The sequence below is a fragment of the Coregonus lavaretus genome (genome assembly GCF_964263955.1).
Source record: "Coregonus lavaretus genome assembly, chromosome: 2".
NCBI lineage: Eukaryota > Metazoa > Chordata > Actinopteri > Salmoniformes > Salmonidae > Coregonus > Coregonus lavaretus.
The window spans coordinates 68,595,209-68,608,862 of record NC_139989.1 but is presented as its reverse complement, the minus strand read 5'-3'; the positions used below and the strand labels follow the sequence as shown (position 1 = coordinate 68,608,862).

General features: G+C 40.5%; 1 protein-coding gene across 1 annotated transcript in view; it reads left to right on the top strand.

Moving 5' to 3' along the window:
* LOC311104914 (WW domain-containing adapter protein with coiled-coil-like) overlaps positions 1–13,654 on the top strand; it is a 54,806-nt gene that overhangs the window by 9,942 nt on the left and 31,210 nt on the right. Inside the window, exons 5-6 of the mRNA XM_084146890.1 lie at positions 6,357–6,472; positions 9,832–9,953. Of these exons, the coding sequence (XP_084003016.1) occupies positions 6,357–6,472; positions 9,832–9,953 (238 nt within the window). The remainder of the gene's footprint in view (positions 1–6,356; positions 6,473–9,831; positions 9,954–13,654) is intronic.

Genomic DNA, 13,654 nt, shown 5'->3' with positions numbered 1-13,654 from the left:
CAGTGGATCTTGTCAGTCACTGGCCCGACCAGGCCAGTAATTTCTCTGCGCATTTTACATTCCAGTTCGACATTTACCTGATCTGTCACAGTCTGCCATTTGAAAACCATTGAAGACCACATGCTGAAAAGTCATACTATTTGTAATTTAGCAATATGATTCCGGTGTAGCTCAGTTGGTAGAGCATGGCGTTTGCAACGCCAAGGTTGTGGGTTCTCTTATTGAGTGGTGATCTTGGATCAGGTTCACCCTGAATATCATTGGAAAGGAGGATCTAAATCTCTCGTGGACAGACTCACTTAACAGGGTGGTATCGTAGCGTCTTTCAACAGACTGGGATGCGACGACTAATGAGGAACTTTGTTCCGGTGCGCAGATTTTTTCCCTCACTGATCATTTGGACAAATCACGATTTCACAGTTGGCATCTTTCAAATTTCGGAAGGGGAAGGGACATTTCTTTAGGGAGGTGGAGCCTTGACTAGTCTCGTTAGTTTATTTTCACATCTCCCCCCCTCCCCCCAGAACCAAATTGAGCGTCTACGAAGGTTCTAACGTTGAACATGGCCCTAAAATGCTTTTGGGAAACCAGGCCCTGATCAGTTGATCTCTTGTTGTTACCGTTTCAAGCGAGTTTGATACCAGACAGCTGCGTCTAGGTTCTCTACTACCGCCCCCAATGAAATATTGACCTATCGGGGGCATCAGAAACTGTAAAGCTGCTCAATGTGAAAATACTTATTAGAGTACAACAATATAGTAGGCCTATATATTTCGTTAAAACGTTTCACCTTAATGCTGAAACTGCCACGTCCGTTTGGGATATTACAACAACAAATTTACTGCAAACAACAAACAGTCCCCCCCCCCCCCCCCCCTTCACATCTTTGCACGCGCAATAGAACAGACATTTTTTTTGCCACTGCTCTAAGCAACTCGCCTCCGTTTCATCCACAACTCAAAGTACAATAAAGAAAGTGCTGGGGCGGATGGTTGCCCCTTAATCCCCTAATGCAGATTCCATCTTTAAATGGCAAAATAACTTTAGCCTACATTTTCATTTGATAAAAAAATACAGATGATATAAATCTAACAATTGACTTGATTTAGTTACACATTTCAAATATTATATATTTTAGCCCCGATCTTGATAAGAAATTACCGTATCAATTAAATAAATTGGAAACTAATAAAATAAGAGTAGGCTTCACCAATATTAGTTTTCCATTCATACAACGTGTCGGGTAAATTGTCACACTACATTTGCCTTGGTAAACGAGGAAATACTCTATTTCAGTGGTACGGAATGTCAAACGGATAGATAAATTGTCCTTAGTCTGCTCAAAAAGTAGTTATTTGATGGCAAGCAGGACCAAGGTAACACCGATATCAAGTGAAGACCTAAAGGGAGAAACATACTTATACTTCTTATAGGTCTATCAGCTGCTAGGCTAATTCAGCTCCTACTTCCCTTTTCATTTAAAATATGTTACGTTTGTTTGTCAAGTGGCTGGTGTCTTCAGTCAGTGATGAGCTGTGAAGCTGCTGTCTTGGATGAATTCATAAACATTGATTACCCAAAAACTGAGACTGAACAGTTTGCTTTATTGTTTTCCATAGACCTTAGTCCCTAATTGTTGGATGAAATTGAACATCATTTTTTTGTAGGTTATAATTCTGTTTGTCACTTGTCAAAAATAAAGATTAGCTAAATGTGTTTTACTTAACTTTATTGTATTTATCTGACTGGTACTATGCACAACATTAATCAACAGGTCTGTAAATACAACAGCTTTGTATCTATAGTCCCTGGGCAGGTGGTTTTCAGGATCCGAATCAGAAAACATTATTGCCATGCTACCAACGTTACTAGGAATTTGTATTGGTTTTGTACATAGAAGCATCCACCTCAACAAGAAACACCAATATTTTGAAAGCTTGAGAAGCCTTCCTAGCTGTCAGTTGAGTTAGCCAGCATCCGTCCCTCCGTCTCATCTCCCAACCAGCCCTGGTATCGGAGCCAAACCTTCAGGCCCAGATAGACCCACACACATCCTATCCTTTACATCTCACATTGCAAGATCTTGCATCAGACCTAATCCCCGCACTCTCAAATCTTAATCGCATAAAATGCATCAGTTTCTTCTCCTATCCTTACCTAAATGTCCCCTCTCATGCTCTTTCCTTACCCGTATATCGTCCTCTTCTCCCTTCTTACCTAAATGTCCCTCCTTTGCCAAATGTCCCTTTTCTCTCTCCCATCTTACCTAAAATGTCCTTCTCCCCCCTCACCTCCTTCATGTCCACTGTTCTCTCCCCCCTTCTTACCTAAATGTCCTCCTCCCTCTCTACCCTACAGTGCCTTCATAAAGTATTCAAACCTCTTGACTTTTTCCATGTTTTGTTACAGCCTGAATTTAAAATTGATTCCATTGAGATTTTGTCACAATACCCCATAATGTCAAAGTGTTGTTTTCATGAGCTGAAATAAAAGATCCCATACATTTTCCATATGCACAAAAAGCTTATTTTGCTCAAATTATGGGCACAGATTTGTTTACATCCCTGTTAGTGAGCATTTCTTCTTTGCTAAGATAATCCATCCACCTGACAGGTGTGGCATATCAAGAAGCTTATTAAACAGCATGATCATTGCACAGGTGCACCTTGTGCTGAGGACAATAAAAGGCCACTCTAAAATGTGCAGTTTTGTGTCACAACACAATGCAACAGATGTCTCACATTTTGAGGGAGCGCGCAATTGCAAACATGCTGACTGCAGGAATGTCCACCAGAGCTGTTGCCAGAGAATTCAGTGTTCATTTCTCTACCATAAGCCGCCTCAATGTCGTTTTAGAGCAGGGCTGCCCAACCCTCTTCCTGGAGATCTACTGTCCTGTGGGTTTTCAGTCTAACCCTAATTTAACACACCTGATTCTACTTATTAGCTGCTCAACAAGACCTTAACTAGCTGAATCAGATATGCTAAATTAGGGTTGGACTGAAAACCTACAGGACAGTAGATCTCTAGGAAGAGGGTTGGGCAGCCCTGTTTTAGAGAATTTGGCACTACGTCCAACCAGCCTCACAACCGCAGACCACGTGTATGGCGTTGTGTGGGTGAGCAGTTTGCTGATTTCAACTGTGTGAACAGAGTGCCCTGTGGTGGGGTTATGGTATGGGCAGGCATAAGCTAGGGAAAATGAACACAATTGCGTTTTATCGATGGCAGTTTAAATGCACAGAGATACCGTGACGAGATCCTGAGGCCCATTTTCGTTTAAGGTATCTGTGGCCAACCGATGCATATCTGTATTCCCAGTCATGTGAAATCGATAGATTAGGGCCTAATGAATTTATTTCAATTGACTGATTTCCTTATATGAACTGTAACTCAGTAAAATCTTTGACATTGTTGCATGTTGCATTTTATATTTTTGTTGAGTACAAGTTCAGGAGTAAATATTTGCTTAAGTCACAAGTTTAACATGATTTTTGAATGACTACCTAATCTCTGTACCCCAGACATACAATTATCTGTAAGGTCCTTCAGTCAAGCAATGAATTTCAACCACAAAGACCAGGGAGGTTTTCCAAGTGTATCAATTCACCCATGCACTACGAAGATACAGGCGTCCTTCCTAACTCAGTCGCCGGAGTGGAACAAAACCGCTCAGGGATTTCACCATGAGGCCAATGGTGACTTTAAAACAGTTAGTTTAATGGCTGTGATAAGAGAACTGAGGATTGATCAACAACATTGTAGTTACTCCACATTACTAACATACAGTGAGGGGGAAAAAAGTATTTGATCCCCTGCTGATTTTTGTACGTTTGCCCACTGACAAAGACATGATCAGTCTATAATTTTTATGGTAGGTTTATTTGAACAGTGAGAGACAGAATAACAACATAAAAATTCAGAAAAATGCATGTCAAAAATGTTATAAATTGATTTGCATTTTAATGAGGGAAATAAGTATTTGACCCCTCTGCAAAACATGACTTAGTACTTGGTGGCAAAACCCTTGTTGGCAATCACAGAGGTCAGACGTTTCTTGTAGTTGGCCACCAGGTTTGCCACATCTCAGGAGGGATTTTGTCTCACTCCTCTTTGCAGATCTTCTCCAAGTCATTAAGGTTTCGAGGCTGACGTTTGGCAACTTGAACCTTCAGCTCCCTCCACAGATTTTCTATGGGATTAAGGTCTGGAGACTGGCTAGGCCACTCCAGGACCTTAATGTGCTTCTTCTTGAGCCACTCCTTTGTTGCCGTGGGTTTTGGGTCATTGTCATACTGGAATACCCATCCACGACCCATTTTCAATGCCTTGGCTGAGGGAAGGAGGTTCTCACCCAAGATTTGACGGTACATGGCCCCGTCCATCGACCCTTTGATGCGGTGAAGTTGTCCTGTCCCCTTAGCAGAAAAACACCCCCAAAGCATAATGTTTCCACCTCCATGTTTGACGGAGGGGATGGTGTTCTTGGGGTGATAGGCAGCATTCCTCCTCCTCCAAACACGGCGAGTTGAGTTGATACCAAAGAGCTCGAATTTGGTCTCATCTGACAACAACACTTTCACCCAGTTCTCCTCTGAATCATTCAGATGTTCATTGGCAAACTTCAGACGGCCCTGTATATGTGCTTTCTTTAGCAGGGGGTCCTTGCGGGCGCTGCAGGATTTCAGTTCTTCACGGCGTAGTGTGTTACCAATTGTTTTCTTGGTGACTATGGTCCCAGCTGCCTTGAGATCATTGACAAGATCCTCCCGTGTAGTTCTGGGCTGATTCCTCACCGTTCTCATGATCATTGCAACTCCATGAGGTGAGATCTTGCATGGAGACCCAGGCCGAGGGAGATTGACAGTTATTTTGTGTTTCTTCCATTTGCGAATAAAAGCACCAACTGTTGTCACCTTCTCACCAAGCTGCTTGGCTATGGTCTTGTAGCCCATTCCAGCCTTGTGTAGGTCTACGATCTTGTCCCTGACATCCTTGGAGACCTCTTTGGTCTTGGCCATGGTGGAGAGTTTGGAATCTGATTGATTGCTTCTGTGGACAGGTGTCTTTTATACAGGTAACAAACTGAGATTAGGAGCACTCCCTTTAAGAGTGTGCTCCTAATCTCAGCTCGTTACTTGTATAAAAGACACCTGGGAGCCAGAAATCTTTGATTATGATTGAGAGGGGGTCAAATACTTATTTCCCTCATTTAAAATGCAAATCAATTTATAACATTTTTTACATGCATTTTTCTGGATTTTTCTGTTCTGTCTCTCACTGTTCAAATAAACCTACCATTAAAATTATAGACTGATCATTTCTTTGTCAGTGGGCAAACGTACAAAATCAGCAGGGGATCAAATACTTTTTTCCCTCACTGTAAATGACAGAGTGAAAAAAAGGAGGCCAGAATAAATAATATTCCAAAACATCCATGAGTACCACTCCATATTTTCAAGCATGGTGGTGCCTGCATATTATGGGTATGCTTGTCATCGGCAAGGACTAGGGAGTTTTTGGGGGGATAGAATGAAACAGAATAGAGCTAAGCACGGGCAAAATCCTAGAGGAAAATCTGGTTGTCTGCTTTCCAACAGACACTGGGAGACATTCACCTTTCAGCAGGACAATAACCTAAAACACAAGGCCAAATATACACTGCTTACCAAGACGACGTTGAATGCTCCTGAGTGGCATAGTTACAGTTTTGGCTTGAAAATATATGGCAAGACTTAAATGGCTGTCTAGCGATGATCAACAACCAACTTGACAGAGCTTGAATAATTTTTAAATGAATGTGCAAATATGATATAATCCAGGTGTGCAAAGCTCTTAGACTTACCCAGAAAGACTCAATTGTAATTGCTGCCGACTGTGATTCTAACATTTTATTGACTCAGGTGTGAATACTTATGTAAATGAGATATTACTGTATTTCAATAAATTTGCTAAAACTTCTAAAAACATGTTTTCTCTTTGTCATGGGGTATTGTGTGTAGATGGGTGAGAAAAGTAAATGCATTGAATCATTTTTGAATTCATGCTGTAACACAACAAAGTGGAATAAGTCAAGGGGTATGAATACTTTCTGATGACATTGTAAATGTCTGTCTGCTTGCTTGCTTATGGCGGCACAATGCGCCGAATGATGGCTTGCCATGGCTCTCTGTGATTCATGACACCTGGTAGGTCCGCCGTTGTGAGACTAGTGTCTCTGCAGACGTTGTCCATGATGTCCTCCTGTGGTATTCCTGTCTCGGGAGGTCCTCCTTTAGCGTAAAATATTCCCATCTCCCTCCCTCACCTTTTCCTTTCTCCCTTCTTATATAAATGTTATCTTCTCTACTCCACAGCCTTATGAAGATAAAGATGACTGGTCAGAGCACATCAGTTCCTCTGGGAAGAAGTACTACTACAACTGCAGGACCGAGGTCTCACAGTGGGAGAAACCCAAAGAGTGGCTGGAGAGGTACGCATTACGCCATTTTCATTAACATAATACAGATTTCACACTGCTGAGCCTAGTTGAGCTTTACTGCGCTGGCTGGCCTGGTTCTCTATTAATTTCTAAAATGCTTGCCTCTTAAGTCCTTGAGCTGTGAAGCTGATGTCTGATGAATTCATAAACACTGCTTATCAAAAAACTGAGACGAAGATGGCTTTGCTTTGCTCTACCCTTGTCCTGATTTGTTATTGCATTAAATTTAACATAGCCAGCCATATTGTTTGTAAGTTACAATTCCCTTTGTAGGGCTTTATAAAATCCACATTGTGGAGAACGCGGACGAAATCATGGAATCCAGACATTTAAAACTGGAATTCAACAATATTCAAATATTTATTGAACTTAGTAGGAAATCAACTACATTTATTGAACTTATTAGAAAATGCATTAATTCATTAAGTTAACCATAAGACATGAACAAAATACATCCGTTTTTCGTATTTTCCTGGAACTTTCTGAAACGGCGTGTGTGTGGTGCCCGCGTATGATTAAGGTATCCCCCCCCCCCCCCGCGCCTCTCTGATTCAGAGGGGTTGGGTTAAATGGTCCTCCGACTGACTAGGTATTCCCCTTTCCCTTTCTAGATTTTGTGTAGCTGTTAGCATTGATGCTAATCATTATAAGTGTTCTGGTACAGAAGAAAGGGTTTTCCAAAAAACCTTCTCAATTAAATGTTGACTACAAAGTAGCCGCGAACCAGGAAACGGGAAGCCTGGGGAAGTTCCATGGCAGAAATCCGCTAAAGAGAGTTTGGAACTTGGTGTAAATCAGTGACGCCTCACAACACAAGGCTCAAAGGTGCTCACCAGATTAGTGCTGTAGGAGCAACCGTGTGAAAATGTATAAAATAAAATGAACCTGTAAAGTTCATCTCCTGTAGCCTAATTGTCTCCTTATTTTCATACTGTACCTACATGACAAGGGTTGGATTTGCACGAAACCATTTTTTATGTCCGCACTTAAAAGGCATGTACAAAATCTGGTATATGGTTTACCTCGTAAACATTGTCTACTGGTATCATTTTAAATTGAGAACATATAGCTCAACATGTAAACAATGTGTGAGTTTAGCTATTCTCTGCTTCAAATGAGATGCCCATAAGGCCAGTAATGCCATCATACTGTAGGCCTATGGCTGCATTGGCAATGCATGCCATATGATAAGCTGCAAATGGATTCACTTAGCTGATATACTGAGAGAGGGTGACAATCAAATAAAACAGATTGGAGATATACAACTACACAAAAAGGAAATGTTCATTTGAGAATACGACACATTAGACAGAACACCATCCCCTCTTGATTGTGATTTAATCAACATTGACACTAGTTCATTTTGAATAATAGTTTAACAATTAAAACAAGTTTAAACACTTCAAAGAATCAACACTTCATCACTTCAAAATGTACAAATAAGCTAACTCGTATGTAAAGAATCTTAGTCTAAATAACAATAGATAATTGAGTAGTAACAAGTAGGCTATTATTACCAAAGCATCGTTTCAGGTAAACAAAAAAAACTTAAGACCAGCGGTGGCCAACCTTGCTCCACTGATCCCTGATCTACAGGGTGAGCAGACTTCAATTCCAGCCCATCAATAGCGCACTTGATTATCAACTCATAAGATTTAATAAGTTGAATCAGGTGTGTTATTGCTTGGCTGAAACAGAACCCTGCACATCCAGCAGACCTCCAGCATGGTTGGCCTGCTCCAATTGTTATCGATTTATACATTGTGTGATGTTTAGTTGTATTTTTGTATACAACATTAGCTAACGTAGGTAGGCCTACACATGTAACCCATGGCATATAGGATATACCCTTAGTCTGTTGGGACATTCATTGGGACCTCTCTCTTCATCTGCAAACAGGCTTTGACAGCTTTCCATATCTGAGAACAGAGCTGCAATTTCACCCTCTTCCATGGCTGTTATCTATGCATTTGGTGACTGTTTTAAGAAGTTAGCTAGCTGATGGCATTTAATTCACTTAGCTAAACAGTGTGTAAAGTTAGCTAGCTAGCAGCTCAGTTGAGTTAGCCTACAAAGATAGCTAGCTAATAATACATTGTTTAATGAAAAAACAACAACCTGTATTTACTTACTTGAGTAGGTTCTCCCATTGCCTCTGCTTTTGGGGTCCTTACAAAAACAAAATAATTGGCAATCTTCACAATATTTTCGGTGGTAGCACAGCCAGCAGCCACGTGGATGAATGGAGACGAGGAAAGTGTTTGTCACCAGAGCGGTAAAGAACGTGTTGTGACGTTTGACTTTACCAGCGTAATCCACGTTCAATTTCAATAAATATAAATCGCAGACTGTCGGCACACTTGAAAACTAGCACTTGAAACTACCCGGACGGAAAACAGTGACACACATAACACACAGCTCCCCTTCTACGGGCGTGTGGGTGGAGGGTTCTTGAAATGTAACATCTTTTCAAAATCCCAGTGGACCATTCAAACTGTTTTTGCAATACAAAATTCTCTAGACCTCTAAAGGAGGCGTGACAACGACGTGATTTGAGGTATGGCAACGTCAGACTAACTACGAAGTAGCCTACCTGACAGAATGATATCATGATTATTTGCATCAATCCAGTGGCCATTTGTTTGGCAAACTTTGCAATCACATGAGTGCTACAGAAACATTGCTAACCAAACAACAGTCTCTGACTGGTACACACTTGAATTAAAGGGTAACTACACCCAAAAACCAGAAGTTTCTTAGATTTTTCCCCCAGTGGTCTTCTGATGTGGTTTAAACATTGTTGTGGCGTTAGTGCAGGGGTAGGCAACTAGATTCAGCTGCGGGTTGGGGGGCCAGAACATAATTATAATTTGTACACTGCAAATTGACCACAACTAAGCCCAAAAATAGATTGTATTTAAAAATAACAATTCCATACCTTGATCATTACAATGAAACACAATCACATCTTTTTTTATTAGAGTACTTGGTGAACAGATGTCCTAAATTAAACAAAATTTTTTGGTTGAATTCCCGGGGAATTGTCTGGTTTTGATCAAAAACGAATTGCCTGTTTTTTTTTATTTTTGCTTTTTGTGAGTGAAAAACTGGGAAAAACAGAAACCTGAAAACTAAAAGGAGAAAATGAATTTGGGAAAAAACTGAATCGGGCAAAAAAAGTTAACATTTTATAGGGCCCTACCTTTGCGCAAATCTTCCTCATCTTTGAGTGACAATGTGTTTTACTTAACTTGGGGCCCTAGTCAAAAGTAGTGCAATATATAGGGAATAGGGTGCCATTTGAGATGCAGACTTGAGCTCTAACTTGACTGTTTCTGTTTGTTTCCCAGAGAGCTGAGGCAGAAGGAATCCTCCACTAAGCTGGCGCCGGTCAACAGTTTCCCAAAAGACCGGGACTATAGACGGGAGGCCATGCAGCAGGCTACGTCAGCCACTGGCTTTACAGCTGCTAGTAAGTCTTTTATTTAATTGTTTTTTTAGGTCTCCCATTGAGGTACAAAAGTAGGCTTGGGCGGTGTCATGCCTTCATACCGATCTTGTGCCATACCGGGATATTCGTTAATACCGGCACTGAGCACAAGGGGCGCTATCTTCTAACCACACAGCCTCTGTAATCCGAAGGTTAGCAATGCTAACAAGTATATGTAAAATCCCATAGAGAATTCTAACTAAATGCTAACGAGCACATTGCAAATATTTTATACAGTCTCTGACCTAAACTATTTCAGGACAGACATCCCAGTTCATACAAGTAACTCTAAAATGCTAATCAGTTTGCTGCATGCACAAAACAAATATTAGACAGAAAGGCTCTTGATCCAGAATGGGATTCTCTGCTGTTAACAAGCTACGCTTGATTTTGGTAGAAGCTAACCACTTAGCTAGATAGCTAACTATCTACTAAATTAGCAAACCAAATGTACAACTGCAGAGCATTTAGAACATTTTAGACAGTTAACTTAATAGTTATAAGATATCTAGCTGGCAAACATTTTAGTTATGAATTCCATACTGTAACTACAGTATGGAACAGTGAGTGACTCACAAGGCTTCGGTCTCTCGTCATTATGTGCTTGTAAACAAACCACGTGACTGGGGACTACCGGTAAGCTTCATAATGAAAAACTATGCAATCTTTTTATTTTCTTTAACGCAATCTTCTTTATCTCCGAACGTATTGCACATGTTGACTGCAGGTATTTGCTTAAAAAGTAGCTACAAATATTCAAATGTATAAAAAATAATTCAAAGAAATCGTTTCGTAGGTATTGAAAAACCATCCCTTGGCTATTTCCAAATACCCTGGTATACCTACCAAGCCTAGTCAAAATACATTTTACAAGGGTGACCTGGCCAAATTGATAGAAGCATGTGATTTTACTTTTTTGTGCAATAATGGCTGCTGAATGTTCTTATCAGTCATTGATGATCCTTGTTGCGCTGATGCATGCTAAGTTTACCAAAAGACTGAAGATGGCCACGCTGTCTATACGTATGATTCAATCTATGCTGTTTCTGTGAGTCAATGTGATGTTTTGAGGAGGCTGTGCTGAGATCTCACGTCTGATGGAATCTGTGGCTTGCTTGTGTCTTCAAAACCACTCTTATACTTCTCTGGTATTTGTGACTTGGTGTTTTCAGATCATTTTAATCTAATCTAAGACTGTCATTTCTCAGTGTAAGTGTAGTCACTTACTGGAGATACTGCAAGAGTTGTGGTGGTGGTGGTTCATGTTGGTCAAGGTGTGGCTGTGCTGTACAGCCAGACAGGGAAGACAGCCTAGCGGGGGCTTCTAACAAGACTTCAAAAGCCTGTTGATTTGAGATGGTTTGAATCATTAGAATATTTATCCAAGATAGAACTACTGTGTCTACAGTGGGGTCTGAAATTATTGACACCCTTGATAAAGATTAGCAATAATACTGTATAAAATAAATCATTCAAATACTGAGCTATATTGTATGCTCAAGAAAATGGGGAAATTATATTATTTACAATTGCTCAGAGAAAGACATTTTATTTAACAAGTAATATTTAAAAGCATTTAAAGGTAGGGGTCAAAATTGACACCCCTAAAGATTCTTATAAATAAAGTAGTCAAGTTTAGTATTTGGTCTGATATTCCTAGCATTCAATGACTACATCAAGATTGTAAAGTAACAAACTTGTTTCAGATTATTTGGTGCCCAATAGAAATTAATGGTAAATAATGTATTGTCATTTTGGAGTCACTTTTATTGTAAATAAGAATAGGTTGAAACACTTCTATATTAATGTGGATGCTACCATGATTAATAATCCTGAATGAATTGTGAATAATGATGAAGGAGAAAGTTTGAGGGTCGTAAGACAGGGATCATTTTCTTGAGGGGATGGTTGGGGGGCCAGAACATAATTACAAATAATTTGTAGACTGCAAGAAGCCCAAACAGATATGTTTGACTAAAGCATAATCATTTCCAATCTTACTTACATTTGTATACGATCATGTATGTCTCTATTATGCGTGGGAATACTTGAACAGATTTCTTAAACTAAAATCACCTGGAGCTCATTTCCTGTGTTTTTACAGTCTTATGTCCAACATAAAAAAAAAAACTCAGAAAACTTGGGGGTCCAAATAAAACCACCTGTGGGCCAAATTCGGCCCGCGGGCCTCCAGTTGGGGAACCGTGGTCTAAGATCATGCCTCCAAGACATGCTAACCCTCCCCTGTAATTGGTAATGGTGAGAGGTTACCATGGTTTTTGACCCTCTAACTTTCTCAGTCATCGTTATTCACAATTCATGACTAAATAATTAATAAAGTATTTAAGAAACGCAGGAAACTTCTTGGCAGCGGAAAAAACTAATTTGAAAAAAATTCACAACCTCCATAAAATAACACTTTTGGAAAGACCCCTTGACTTTTTCCACATTTTGTTACGTTACAGCCTTATTCTAAATTTGATTAAATTGTTTTTTTCCCCTCAAATCTACACAGAATACCCCATAATAAGAAAGTTAAAAAAAACTGGTTTTTAGAAATGTTTGCTAATTTATTTAAAAGAAAAACCTGAAATATAACATTTACATACGTTTTCAGACCCTTTGGCAGCGATTACAGCCTTGAGTCTTCTTGGGTATGACGCTACAAGCTTGGCACACCTGTATTTGGGGAGTTTCTCCCATTATTCTCTGCGGGTCCTCTCAAGTTCTGCCAGGTTGGATGGGGAGCGTTGCTGCACAACTATTTTCAGGTTTCTCCAGAGATGTTCGATTGGGTTCAAGTCCGGGCTCTGTCTGGGCCATTCAAGGACATTCAGAGACTTTTCAAATCAAATACATTTTTATTTGTCACATGCGCCTAATACAACAGGTGTAGTAGACCTTACCATGAAATGCTTACTTACAAGCCCTTAACCAACAATACAGTTCAAGAAATAGTTTTAAAAAGATTAGCTAAATAAACAAGTAAAAAAAATTAAATAAAATAAAAGTCACACAATAAGGTTACATAACAATAACAACAAGGCTATATACAGGGGGTACCGAGTCAATGTGCGGGGGTACAGGTTAGTCGAGGTAATTGTACTCCTGAGTGGCGCAGTGGTCTAAGGCACTGCTAACTGTGCCACTAGAGATCCTGGTTCGAATCCAGGCTCTGTCGCAGCCGGCCGCGACCGGGAGACTAATGGGCGGCGCACAATTGGCCCAGCGTCGTCTAGGGTAGGGGAGGGAATGGCCGGCAGGGATGTAGCTCAGTTGATAGAGCATGGCGTTTGCAACGCCAGGGTTGTGGGTTCCATTCCCACGGGGGGCTGTATAAAAAAAAAAAAAAATGTAATCACTAACTGTAAGTCGCTCTGGATAAGAGCGTCTGCTAAATGACTAAAATGTAAATGTAAATGTAATTTGTACATAGGGGTGGCGTCGCATCTGGAGGAAACCTGTTAACGTCGACCCGCTCCACTACAGCCCCGTCGATGTTAACAGGTTTCCTCCAGATACGACGCTTGGCATTCAGGCCAAAGAGTTCAATCTTGGTTTTATCAGACTAGGGAATCTTGTTTCTCATGGTCTGAGAGTCCTGTAGGTGCCTTTTGGCAAACTCCAAGCGGGGCTGTCATGTGCCTTTTACTGAGGGGTGGCATCTGTCTGGCCACTCTACC